Source organism: Arachis hypogaea, chromosome 10 (genome assembly GCF_003086295.3).
Source record: "Arachis hypogaea cultivar Tifrunner chromosome 10, arahy.Tifrunner.gnm2.J5K5, whole genome shotgun sequence".
In the NCBI taxonomy this organism is placed as follows: Eukaryota; Viridiplantae; Streptophyta; class Magnoliopsida; order Fabales; family Fabaceae; genus Arachis; species Arachis hypogaea.
Genome location: NC_092045.1, coordinates 96,410,937 through 96,425,250, shown reverse-complemented (window position 1 = coordinate 96,425,250; position 14,314 = coordinate 96,410,937). Strand labels below are relative to the sequence as shown.

The window sequence follows — 14,314 nt, the reverse complement described above, 5'->3', positions numbered from 1 at the left end:
TGGATTAACTAGAAAAAGAGCTGGAGTCACTAGCGTTACTATGTAATTAAACACAACCGTCACGAAGAAATTAAGCAGCACGTTGTAGTAAAGTATTATTACCTAAGCTAAGGTAGTAGTTATTATTAGTTCACAAAACACGTATACTTCTAAATTCTAATCTACTCTTAATCAAACTTTAATACAAGGTGATTTTTTGTTTTGCTCACAGTATTTTTTAATTTGACAGATTAAAAATTAATTTGTCATAAATTTAAACTTCATTTAAAAATTTGTTATTGACTAATAAATTACTTTATATATAAGACAAAATTTGAATTATCGACACTTATTTAAAAACTTATTACTCGACCAATTTATATTGGTTTAATACAAGGTGATTAAGTCGGAAAGAACTTGACCTTGCTTAACCGTAAGGATATACATAACCGCCATGTTAATTTTTCTCATTTGACTTACGTACCATGCATCACAAACAAGTAATAATAATTAATAAACTATAGTGGATATATATTTTAAATAAAATATTAAAATTAGTAACAAAAATTTTAATAAATATGATATGTTAGACTCATGTACGTACAAAAATATATTAATATCTATTATATCTGGCACTCCGTAAAGTAAAGAACGGGGAACAGCAAAAGCAATGGTTTCCTGTGGATTTAAAAAAAAAAGAAGAAAAATCCATTTCTATGATTGGATGATTATGTTCTGTTTTCATGGACAGGGAGAGAGAGAGAGAGTGGAAGCAACATTACATTATATATATAAATATATAGTCCATATATGATTCATTTGATACTTTGATTGTATGATGAGGCATAAGCTGAGGGTTTTGAAGAGGAAGAAAAAACTGTGAGAGTCTCAAGGTAATTGTTGCCTCACAGCAACTATTATAACAACAACAACAAGGGTTAAGAATATTATTTCTTAGTACCATTTTTTTGAGCTCTTAAAATGCACATGCTTATCTGGATTTATGTTTTTTAAATAAAGTTTGTTCCTTTTTACCTTACAATGCAAATTTACAAAGCTATTTATTTAGCCTTTTCTTTTGAAGTGATTAATGATTGTATGATTGAATGATTTTGACTTCACAGTTGAAGAGATTCCTCAGAGTTCATATTTTCAAGTTTCAACTCTTCATCTTTATTAGTGACAGGCCTTAATTAACTCATAGTGATTAGCTTAATTATCAGCTAATTATCTTTATTGTTTCTAAGTCCTGTGAAAATGTGTATTGGCTTTGGTCTTTGCCCAATGTATGGATTAGCTTGTTTTCTGCATTAGGATATCTTTGATACCAGAAAGTAGCTTTTGATCCTTATCATGTTCCTTCTCTTATGCTTGTTCTTCTCCTCAAACTTATCCGTTTGGTGGCTTCTTAAGTTCCCTAATCCTTGCTACTTTGAATTAAAAGCTTTCTATTGCTTTTTCGGTTTTTCCGGAAGGTTGGTCAACTTGTCGCGTATTAAAATACTTGCATCAATTTTTCATAAACAAAGTCTTAAAAATTGTCGTTGTTTACCAACATTAGAGTTCATATATATTTTGTTTCCCCTTTCTTCATAGATTTTATTATGAAACACAATCACCCTTGGCCTGTTCTTCCATGTAATTGCTGATGTGTGCTGTAAAGTGTAAATTGGCTCCTTTCTGATTTTAATATGGCCATAATGATTAAACTCACATATTTAATTTTCCTTTCTTGGAATATTAATCTATTTCAACACAGAAAAAGCAAGAGTTAGTTGGTGAAGTTGCAACTATATTGAATAATGAACAAATTGAATCTGTGTAGAAGAAAAGTCTAATCATTGTGCTATCATGGTGTGTGAGAAGGAGAGGGAGTGCATTGAGGACATGGAAATTGAAATCCTGCCTTCAATGTGGCCTGAAGATATTGGAAGTGAAGTTGGAAAGCAGTTCAATATCGAAAAGCCTGGAAGGGAGCAGGATATGTTAGAAGATGTTACAATCATAGAGGAGCCAACTATAGCCGATTTCAAGCGCCTCATGGAGCTTACAAATTTCACTGAAAAAGGGTCTTCTCAGTTGGCATACCTCATGAAACATTGGGAGTACAAGCAGGCAAACGCGGTGCGCCTTCTGAGGGAAGAGCTCGACAACCTTAGCAAACAAAGGCAGGATGTTGAGCTAAGGAAGCTGGAGATATTGGAGGAGCACCGGTTCGAGGGAGAAAGATATGGAGGCGACAAAAGGCCGGTGTCTATATTGGAGGATGTTTATGACATATGGCAGGACATGCCGCGAAGGAAGAACAAGGTTGTGCTTCAGAACAAGAGAATTGACATAGATGCTGCTGAGTATGATACTGTTAAGTATTGGAAACAAAGGGCCTTGCGTTTGGAGAAATTGCTTGAGGCAAGCATCCAGAGAGAGCAGATACTCCAAGACAAGTTGCTTGAAAGGATCAACAACATTGAGAGGCAATCCTCACCTGTAGAAGAACTCTCCCAGATTCTCAAAAGAGCAGATAATTTCTTGCATTTCATCCTCCAGAATGCACCTGTTGTTATTGGCCATCAGGTATTCAAATCTATGGTTTGAGGCACTGCTTCATGAGTTTTTCTGTGCTCTATGTATTCTTAATAGTTTGTTTTAGACTTATCAAGGGCTAATTCTTTTATGTATGTTTTTTTTTCTTCAGGACAAGGAATTGCGATACCGGTTTATCTATAATCATTTTCCAAGTTTGCAAGAGGAGGTAATAGATTATGTGCTGCAGAAAAATAATTTAACACTTCATTCTAATTGTTGACTAGATGAAATATCTAAACTCCTCGGATTACTCATATTTTTCAGGACATAATAGGAAAAACAGATGTGGAAATATTCACAGGATCTGGGGTCAAAGAATCTCAAGAGTTCAAGAGAGAAGTCTTGGAGAAAGGATTACCTGCAAAAAGGGAAATCACTTTTGAGACAGAACTATTCGGATCAAAGACATTCTTGATATATGTAGAACCCGTGTTTAGCAAAGTAGGGGAGACAATTGGAATAAACTATATGGGAATGGATGTAACAGATCAGGTAAATGACTTTGTTTTAATATTTCTTATGGTAATGGCAGCACACATGATATTTTACAATTCTCCGAAATTGCAGGTGCGGAAAAGAGAAAGGATGGCGAAGATCCGGGAAGAGATTGCAGTTCAGAAGGCAAAGGAAACAGAACTAAACAAAACCATTCACATTACAGGTATGAATCTGATTACTCAGCACTTTAGTTCAATAGTTTTTACTTTTAGATGAAGAAATCTTATTGTTTTCTCACTCCCTTTTAATAGAGGAGACTATGAGAGCAAAACAAATGCTGGCCACAATGTCTCATGAGATAAGGTCTCCATTATCTGGGGTAGTTAGCATGGCTGAAGTTCTTTCTACCACAAAGCTTGATGGGGAGCAAAGACAGCTCTTGGATGTTATGCTATCTTCAGGAGATTTGGTTCTTCAACTTATAAATGACATTCTTGATCTTTCCAAGGTTGAATCAGGTAAGAAATCTATCCTTGTTTCATATCTTATTAGTGCTAAGATTATATAACATGATTTATGTTATGTTGAGATTGTTTTGGAATTGCTTCATATACAATTAGATAAAAATCATGTTATTTTTTTTCTTCCCACCCTTGCAATCCTCTGCATCTACGTAGGAGTTATGAAGCTCGAGGCAACTAAATTTCGGCCACGAGAGGTAGTAAAGCACGTACTCCAGACGGCTGCAGCGTCGTTGCAGAAAATATTAACCTTAGAAGGACATGTGTCAGATGATGTACCAATTGAGGTGAGGACCTTAAAAATTTTCTTAATGTATACTTCATCGGTGGTACCTGCTTCATCTGATTGATGAACAATTGCAGGTTATTGGTGATGTTTTAAGGCTCCGGCAAATTCTTACAAATTTGATCAGGTAATAAACTTTATGTGATTGGACAATTAGTAAATTTGGAATGATTTTTGTAACTAAGCAGAGAAATGTTAAAGTCTAGTTAATAGTCTAAATAATCCAAGTTTTTGCAATATTTTGCAGCAATGCGATCAAGTTTACACATGAAGGGAAAGTAGGTATAAACCTATATGTTGTTTCAAATATTTCAGCAACTCAAGCAAATGAAGATAGATACCTCTCAACACCTCAAAGTAGCAGTGACCGAAATCTTCTTGATGATCAGAGACATGATCACCCTCAAGGCCAAAACCATGCATTTCATGGTGAATGCGGATCACCAATTAAAAGTGAATTCTCAGTAAATGAAGACACCGAGGAGCATCATCATTTGACAGAGACAATGGTGTGGATACGCTGTGATGTGTATGACACAGGCATTGGCATACCAGGTATGTATATTGTTCTGTTTGTTTAACAATTCTATTTCATACTAATCACTTTGATTTTCTTACATGAGTAAGTGACCTTCAGATGAATAATTCTTTCAATGGTATAATGTGCCAGAAAATGCAATACCTACTTTATTTAAAAGGTACATGCAAGTTGGCACAGATCATGCTCGAAAGTATGGTGGCACAGGACTAGGATTAGCAATATGCAAACAGCTGGTATAACACCATTTCCTCATTCTTCTTTTGATCTGAGTTATGTTTCATTAGTTTTACATATATATAATTACCAAATTTTCTAATTTTGAATAGGTTGAGTTGATGGGGGGTCATCTAACAGTGTCTAGCAAAGAACACCATGGTTCTACCTTCACATTCATACTTCCCTACAAGGTTTCAATAATTGAAGAAAATTCTGATGACACAGATGAACTCTCTGATATGGAGAATGATGAAGGTGCTTGTGATTATACAACAGAAAGTTTCTTCCAATTCCAACCGCGAACTTTAGGCTCTCTTTTCTCTTCCAATGGTTCTAGCAGAGCACACAAGTTATTAACACATAAGATTGGCTACACAAGCTCACATACTTCAGAGTGTTCATTCTCATTCCCATTCCCATTTCATGATATCATATCAAAAGGGACATGTTCTGTTCAGGATTCATCTTTAGTTGTTGATGCTCCAGAGATATCAGAATCATCAGCAAGTTCATCCGGTCAGAGCCGAGAAACAAAGATCGAAAATATAGTTAGCAGTGATAAATATTGTCAAGATAAGGGTATTACAGATTCTTCTAAACATATGGTGGAAGGTTCAGAAATGGATATAGCAACAAAGCCAAGTGAACTTCAGAAAACATGTAAGGTTCAAGGGAATGCAAACATGACAACTCAATGTGTTACTAGCATCTGTGCATCAGAATTAACCAGATCCACATCAAAGCCTAAGATCCTTCTGGTTGAAGATAGCAAGATTAATGTCATGGTGACACAATCCATGATGAAGCAGTTAGGCCATAGCATAGATGTTGTGAATAATGGAGCCGAAGCAGTGCGTGCCGTTCAGCGCTGCTCTTATGACCTGGTTTTGATGGTAACTTCTGGAATTCTCTGAACCTGTAACTTGTGCCTTGATCTGCCAACTTTGTTCAGCTGCCATTATCATTTTTGCATAGAATTTTTCAGTTTGTAATAATCATTTGGTACTTGCACTTGGCAGGATGTTTGCATGCCAATAATGAATGGCCTTCAGGCAACGAAATTGATCCGGTCTTTCGAGGAAACAGGAAATTGGGATGCTGCAAGAAAAGTTTTAATGGAGTTAAATCTACCAGATCTAGATCATGAATGTTCTGGACCATCTAAAAAGCGAATCCCAATTGTCGCGGTGAGAAATTAATCTTCTTGTCCCCTTCCATTGTTGATTTGAATTCAATAAAAATAATTTTGGAAAGAAATGATCATTGTCTTATTATTTCATATGAATGCAGATGACAGCAAATGCTTTGTCAGAGAGTGCTGAAGAATGTTTTGCAAATGGTATGGACTCATTTGTATCAAAACCTGTAACTTTTCAAAAACTGAAAGAGTGTCTTGAACAATATCTAAGTTGACATCCTTGTAAATTTCTGCTTATGTATAAAAGAATAACATCCTAGGAAAGTTTTGTAATGGATGGATGGTGTTCTCTTCCATCATTAGTCTCTACCTTAATTAGTTGTATAGGCCTAAAATATTATTTATCTTTCTTCTCACCAAAGTTGTTAGTAATTCTAAACGTGGTGCATGAATCTCTACATGTTAGTTTGTTAGATAGAACCAATTAGAGCATGAATGCAAGGACTGATGTATTTACTAAGACTCTTAAGAAAAAGTATATATAAAATTTGTAGCCATTGCCCATTTTGCACCATCAAATAGAAAATTCATATATACATTGTTACTAAACCTTGACCTGAACTAAACTGTCATAGAATATGTTTAATGCATGAGGTTTGTTACAAAATTGTTACAACAGTAATTTGTTAAAATCTGCCACAGATGTTCTATGTGGCTTGGGAGTTAGTATTATTGCTGTTTGTAGTGGCCACTTCTTGAGTATCATCATGCACCACCCTCATTTCTCTGTCTTGAGTCTCATGACCTTGATGAGTTCCATCACCATGTCGATCTGGACTAAACATTACTTGGTCTCCATAGAATGAAAAATTTGATTCTGTGTAGCTATAAGGACTTGAAGGGCAATGTGTACTTGGTGATGCCTCAGCTGAACCTATTCCATGATGATGAGCAGGACTACTAGCTACACTTGCATCTTGCTTTGCACTTTTCTTGAAAGTGTGAGAGCTCAAGTCTTTCTCATTGAAGATACTTAGCAAGGTTCCAATTCTTGTCCATATTGAAGTACTGGGCTGATGGCTTGACAGAATATGTCTATACTGATATAGGAATGTTGCTAAGAAGAACATGAGTGCTAATGCACAAGAAACACCTATAACAAGAAACAGACCCCAGAAGCTTTCGAGTCCTAGACTCGCAGAAGAAATTTGAGCATTAGATCCTGGACAACTGCTTCCATTCAACCATGCATTCTCAATTGTTTTCATTTTGGCTCCTTGAGTCACATTCAAAATTGCCCTTGATATGTCTGCTACAAGAGGTGACCCTTTCGGAAACACCTAGAGAAAGATGAGGAAATTACTCTCTGAAGAAACCAATATATATAGTTAAACAAATTAAACATGTTATCACAGAACTTACAAATCCAAAGCCACCAGTTTTAAATCTTGGCTCAATCATGGTATACTTAGAGCAGTAAATTTGAAGAAGGTGTGTCACATATGGAACTTCATCAAACGCAGCATCAATGCCACCATTTGCAGTTCCTTTTGTGAAGAGATCATTGCATTCTTCTGCAGATCTGTAAATCTTGAGCTGGCTTTCTTGGAATCCCAAATCCTTCAAGATTTCACGAACAAAAGAACCATCCAAATAACCAACATTCAACCGATTCTTTAGGAGTTGATGCACATCGGTAATAACTGGGCGTAATTGTTCAACTGTTAAGAGAGAGGTAAGACTTGCAGTGTAGCTTTGAACTAGAATTTGAACAACAAAAACCCATACTATCACCACGAATCTTCCACAGTTGCTTGCTACCCTCTCCCCTGCATAATCATTAAATATTCATACAGATCATCTATAATTGTATAAAACTGTGTTCTATTTTATCTGTTACTGTCAATGAGCATACTTACGATGGGAAAACACCATGGTTGAGAAGGAAAACCACAGGCTAGTGCCAATCTGATAAGAAGGAGGCCCTCTGAAATGGTTGTTAATTCGGTGTTCAAGAACCCAAACAACGAATCCTATGAATACAAATGAACAAAATGTTGTAACCCAAAGGTCCCATGTCAATGGCTTCAAGAAGGCCCATGCATTCTTCTTTCTGCTGTCTCTTATTGGAACAACCATAGTCACACCAGATTCTGTGTACGGCAATGTGAAATCAACATAATTGGACCTGTTTGCCGTAATTGTTGTATCTCCCACCACACCATCAGACTTCTGTTCCATTCAGAAATTGTGAATGCATCAAACATATTAGGCCTAAGAATGAGATTTACCAATAAATAACAATAACAGAGCGAGAGCCTTACCCCATAATAAACTTGGTTGACCAAATCATCATAAGTTCCTGCCATCTCACCGTTGGAGTTTTCAAATGGAATCAAGTCAAATGAAAGGGCATAAGGCAAGGCTTCTACCACAGCATTGAAGACATCAATGCAGAACCCAGTGACCTTTGTAGAATTAGTAATAGGGTCATGGATTATTCTCACAAATTCAGAGTAGCCACTATCTTTTACTGGAACCCCTATCATTAACTTTTTACCATTTGTGGGAATCTGCCATCCCTTTGGAATAGAGTAAGAGTCCCCTGGCCATATAATTCTTCCTAGATTCTCTTTAGAACTTGAATGTGCGGTTGTTGCAGTTTTGCTATCCATACTTCTAATTAGTCCCTTTTCTGGCATCCAAAATCCAATGTTTTTTTCCCCGTTACCAATCACATTAACTATCTCAAATGCTGATGCTTCTAACTCCCCACCACCAACTAATTTGAAGTCACCACCAACACCTTTGAATCTAACATTTGACAAAGCTTCTCTCAGCTTCTCACCGTTTCGCGAAACGCCAAAGTTTTCAAGATCAGTCACATTGCTTGAGTTCTTGCTCACATTAGTGAAGCCAGAAAGGGTGCTGTCAAGTTTCTCAACGGCCATGGCCAATGCGGTGGTAGCATCATAGGCCCATATTCCAAAAGCATTCAGATTGATATCAACAAGTGTTGGATTGTCTCTTAGGAACTGTCGTTTCCATCGAGCTCTAAAATCAAGAAACTGTTTAGTTCTTGGAATATAAGGCCTGACACCCAAGACACCTTCCATGGAGTCCATAACTGAAGAGTCCAACGAGTTGAAGAAATTAGCCATTCCATCAGTGACAATCCAAACATAACCTTGATCCATCATGCCAATGGCTTTGGCAATGGCAAAGAGACGAGAGCCAAGAAGGGGTGTCATGTGAACGACAAAGACTCTAGTTTGCATAGTCATGAGCTTGTAGAGCTCTCTTTCAATGGCATCATCTGTGGCTGAGAAATCAATGGCAGACAGATAAGGAACACGGATGTATGCTTTTTGAAGTGAATTAGTTAACCATGGAATGAGTCCTTCGCCATAACTGTTGTTTACATAAATTGGAACCACTTCTTTCCACCGAAAAGCTTGGATAATGGCGGTTATGGCTTCCACCTGAGTTGAATCTTTCTGAGCAATTTGAAAGAAATATGGGGTGTGGAGTGATGAGAGAGAAGGGCTCGTTGCTGAGAACGTGACAATGGGCACGTGCGCTTTGTCTCCGAGGTTGATCACAAACATGGCTTCGGTTGTTGTAATTGGTCCTATCACAGCTTCCACTTGCTCATTCTTTATGAGATCTAAAGCTGCATGATTATAATATTCTCGTTAAATATTGATCAGTATCAAGTCACACGTGTCTAAAATTAAAGTTAGTTTTCGAACCTAAGTTAAGCCCATTTAATTTGTAATAATCATCTACTTCATTCTTGCACTACAAGCTAAGATATCCATTCAGTTGAAAGAGTAGAACGAAAATTTTGAAGCTAGTTCAATATATTGCTCTCTCAGGTCTGCAGAGTCACCCGGCTGCACTTTCTCGTTGTCCGGTCCGACGCCTCCTGCCGACTTTGCCCAGCCTCTCCTCATCCTGTTTGCGCTCCGTTGCAATGTGAGATCGCGTTGCAGTAGTCCCGTGCATCTTCCTTTCTGTTGCCCATCTGCCGCCGGCCGTGAAGGCTCCATTGCAGGTGCGCGGTAGTGTCGTCGACAACGCCATACGTTATTACATTTTCATATGCACGCAGATGGAGTCTATCTTGGATGAACTGCTTTGCATTGTGATAGCCCGTTTCATTTATGAACGACAATTTCTCTCATTCATACATAGTCATTAATGGATAATAAGGCAAATGTTCAATTCACTAAGTATGCCGATGGTTAGTCTAATACGCTGGATGTTAAATTCAATAGATATGCAGATGATTATATTGATTTTTAATTGAATGATTATTTCTTTTGATTCGGTTTACTCATGCACAATTAATACTGACGGAATGTTCAATTCATTACTTATCATCCAGATGATAGGGTTTAGGGAATAATTTGGAAGTAAAGTATTTTTTATTGGATTTTGCTAGGTAGACAATGATTTTTGTAAACAATGTGAACTTAGAATTGATCTAATAAAGTAAAAAATACTCTATTCCTAAATTATTTCCTAAACTTTAATATTAGAATAACCATCTACACACCTAGTGAATTAAACATCTAGCTATTATTAACTGTACATGAGTAAATCGAATCAAAAGAAATAATACCTATTAAATTGAATATCCGACATATCTATTATTCACATTGTTTAATATTCTCATTGTTTATCTATATTTTTTTTATTTTATTTGGTCAATTTTAAAATTTATTATTTATATTATTCACAAAGATTATTGTCTACCTAGCAAAACCGTAATTAATTTTATTCACTTAACACTGTTATACAATTAAAACGAAATAATGCATGACTCTCTTAATTATTAATTACCAATGATTTTTTCTCCCTTACTAGTTGACGGCTGTTATATATTGTTACCTTAACCATCAATGTTACTACTGAAACACGAGTATTATTATATTACGAAGTTTAGGTAGATAATGAAAATATTAAATAATATGAATAATAAATATATTGAATGTTTATTTTATTAAATATACAGATAATTATTTTAATATTAAGATTTAAAAGAATAATATATTTTTATTTAATTGATAGTTATTCATGTTATTTAAAATGATCGTTGTTTGTCTAGGCACTTCCCTTATATTATTATTCCGTTGAAATGAAAATGGGACAGAGATATATTATACATGAGCTAGCTATACTATTGTTGAACCCCACCAAACATAACCTTAATTAGTAGGAAGAAACCAAAGACAGATCCAAGAGACCAAGACTATATAGCCACAACAATAATTTAAAGTCTAGGTTTCTAGCTGGTAGCCATAATCTCTATTCTCTAATCTCTCACCACCCTGGCCTGTAGTTTAGATTTTTAGTTCCATAAAATATAATTATGATTAATATATATAATTTTGTCTCCATATGATAAACAAGCTGCCCGTGTTGAATTTTTCTATTTTGAAGAGAAATACATATTAAGGATATATATTGTTTTTTGTTTATGGCATTGAATAATGACAGTGAAAGTAGTGGGACAATCACACATGCATCCATGGTGTGAGTCAACTGGAAGAGGATAGGGAAGAAGATAAGAAAGAAATACTAGAGTCTAGAGGTAGAGGACATGTATCTTTCACAGTTGCATTTATGTCTCTTTGTACCCATTGCCAGTGAATGAGTACGTACGTTGACACATGACATTATTTCTTACTACCATTTATACCACCCTACCACTATTATCATCTTAATTAATTAATTTTTGTCAAGTAGTCTAAACTTGGCACTATTCTTCATTATTAATTGGCTACTGGATTGCGTAGTAAATAACACAACCGTGACTTTCAAGAAAGTAGAAACTTCTCCGAAATTTCTGTATTATAAAATGGAAAAGTTCAGGACCGTATTTTTATTAAAATTTGTCCGATATTTAATTATAAAAAAAATAAATAACTTTATATTATTAGATATAATATTATCATATCATTAAAAATATTAATAATAATAATTAATTGATAATTATAAATTACAAAATTTACTGATTCTAACATTTTTTTTATAAAATTTATAGATACAAATATACTATATGTAAATTAAAATTACTCACTAATATTAACCATTATATATTTATGTATGTTAATGTCTAATTTTAATGTAACTCACGATTGTAATGTATATATCTAACATAATAATTATAAAAATAATATGGGATTTTGTTACCATATTATAAATTATTAACAATTCAATACAAATATATCAGTCTATCTTATACGAAACTAATTTAAATTTATTCTCTATGTTATGCTTAAACATTATTCAAGTCTATCTTTACTCTCATTCTCCATCAATTTAATTTCTAAAGGAAAAGAAGAAGTTGTTTTTAGTCTTCACTACTGTCCTTGCCGTAATGCAAGGTCGTAAATTATTATTTCATTATTTTAAGAATTCAGTAGAGTGCAATTGGTTATTATATATGAATATGAACAAACAAAATACACCCAACAATCATAGATCTAAATGTGAAACATTGCATATATAAAGAGGCGAAGAGATGGAGCGAACCTTGAGCAGCAGCAGTAACAACGTTCCTTTGGGAATCCCTAAGAATAAGTTGGAGCCTGGTTTTGAAATGAGGATTAGAGACATAGAAATCATGGATGCACATTCTGATGCTGTTTAAACCCATTTTCCCAACCATTCCAACCCCAACATCAAGCACCGCTCCCACTTTCACTTCTCTTTCTGCCACTGCCGCCACACCCAACAACACAACCAAGTTCATAGAGTAAACAAAACCCAACAATTTTCTAACGTTGTTCTTCGTCACCATCTATAATCTCTTGCTTGCAAATAAAAGTTATTTCTCATAATGAAGAACGACACCATATCTTTATATATATTTAGTCCAGTCAGTCTTTGAAAAGTACTCATCCCATAATGGTCCTCCACTCCTTCGTACTACGTACGTCATAAATTATTTAAATACAAATTAATTATACAAGTGATGCTACGTGTACACCAAAATCAGTCGTCACTGGTATAAAATATATGTTGGAATACAAATATTCGTTGAAAATAAATTAAACCACGCATATATTTATATTTTAATTAGTCGTGTTTGCCGATATATTTTGAACATAATATGTATTGACACTCGTCCGATACATGTATTTATTATATTCAATCATATCTTAATAAAAAATAAATTCTTTCTGGACACATGTGAGCACACTTAAATATCATCACGTATCAACGTATTCTTAAAATAAATTTAAAATTAATATATATTATTAATTTATATTTTGATGTTAGAATATAAATTAATTTATTAAATATATATATATATATTGTATGTCTATGTGTCCCGTGTTATACCGTGTCCGTTGATCACATATTTAAATAAGTACTGAGAGTTAAAATTTTTTTTAGTATGCAATAAATAAGAAATCCTTAAATTTAAGATACATTTTTCACTGTCTTTAAGTTTAGTGTCAAATTTGTCGAACTTACATTTTATAATAAGTATTAAACATTTAAAAATAATTTATTTTTATATTTTAAATTAAATATTAATTTTTATCTCTTTTTATTAGTAAATTAGACAACTATATATAAATACCGTAATAAGTACCTAAATTTAAATAGAACTCATCAAATTTGTGATAAATTAATATTTAATTTTTGGATAAAAAAATATCATAATATATATAAATTATTTAGAAAAATAAAAATAAAATATTTTATCTTATTTAATATTTATTAATTATTATAATAATAATAAATATTAAATAAAATAAATTTTAACTATTTTTTATTAATTTATTTTGATTATTAAATATTTCGAATAAATTAATTATTCGAAAAACCCATTACTTTTTGTGTGTCCATCAAACCATCACTTTCATTCCTTGACATCTATATTTACAAATATATAATTATACAACTAACAAAAATATATATTATTGAAGAGAAAAAAACTGATATTTATTGAAGATATATAATAATATGATGAATTTGTTAGAACTGAATATAAAAGTGCCTTTATTTTTATTTCGGTAGAATTGACGCGGTACCTTATTCAATAAAAAATGGAAGTCTTCGTGAACTCTTTTCATAATTTATTATACTGAATAGATTGCACTTAATTATTTATTATACGTTAATATCATGTTTATTACGATTATAACAGTATAACGAGTTTTCCTTGTCTAACAATTCCATGGTCATAGGAGTCGAAACAGGATAAAAAAAACTGCACATACACTGTATAGTGTCCTTTCTTTCTTTCTTTCTTTCTTTCTTTCTTTTCATTCACTTTGACCAAATCAAACTTCAATAAGCCATTATAAAAAGAGAAACAAATTAAAAAAGAGTATTGTGATAGGGACAAAAATTGGGAAGGTGAAGTCATTGCGGAGGAAATTCAAAAGTGGGTCCTTAGTTGCCACATACACCAAGCCCTAGATACATACACATATTACCATTGACATCGAAAGACAGAAATTGTATCTCTCTTACTAGGTGATTTTCACTCTTAACAACCCTTTTTTGACTTGTGAATACTTTCACAACTAGGTTTAATTTAAATAAAGGTAACCAATGTGTGTTTTCTGTTTTCTTTATGCGGG

At 33.8% G+C, this 14,314-nt stretch overlaps 2 protein-coding genes across 6 annotated transcripts; one reads left to right on the top strand and one right to left on the bottom strand.

Moving 5' to 3' along the window:
* The first annotated feature begins 589 nt into the window (after positions 1-589).
* Positions 590-6,291, top strand: LOC112716032 (histidine kinase 5). 5 transcript variants are annotated; one of them, XM_025767870.3, is made up of 13 exons: positions 590-872; positions 1,739-2,553; positions 2,675-2,731; positions 2,830-3,057; positions 3,133-3,226; positions 3,315-3,521; positions 3,681-3,811; positions 3,888-3,937; positions 4,058-4,365; positions 4,481-4,584; positions 4,678-5,460; positions 5,587-5,754; positions 5,858-6,291. In XM_025767870.3, the coding sequence occupies exons 2-13, from the start codon at positions 1,831-1,833 to the stop codon at positions 5,978-5,980; spliced, it is 2,976 nt and encodes a 991-aa protein (XP_025623655.1). In that variant the 5' UTR covers positions 590-872; positions 1,739-1,830; the 3' UTR covers positions 5,981-6,291. The 5 variants fall into 5 exon arrangements, with proteins under 5 accessions (XP_025623655.1, XP_072061261.1, XP_072061258.1 ...); XM_072205160.1 differs by having other exon boundaries at positions 633-872; positions 1,846-2,553; XM_072205157.1 differs by having other exon boundaries at positions 746-872; positions 1,805-2,553.
* On the bottom strand, positions 6,246-12,639 carry LOC112716033 (glutamate receptor 2.7). The gene is made up of 5 exons (XM_025767871.3): positions 12,249-12,639; positions 8,030-9,378; positions 7,625-7,937; positions 7,128-7,534; positions 6,246-7,045 (listed from the first exon to the last, which is right to left on the bottom strand). Exons 1-5 carry the CDS (start codon positions 12,514-12,516, stop codon positions 6,413-6,415), a joined length of 2,970 nt encoding a protein of 989 aa, XP_025623656.1. The 5' UTR covers positions 12,517-12,639; the 3' UTR covers positions 6,246-6,412.
* Between the last annotated feature and the right edge of the window lie 1,675 nt (positions 12,640-14,314).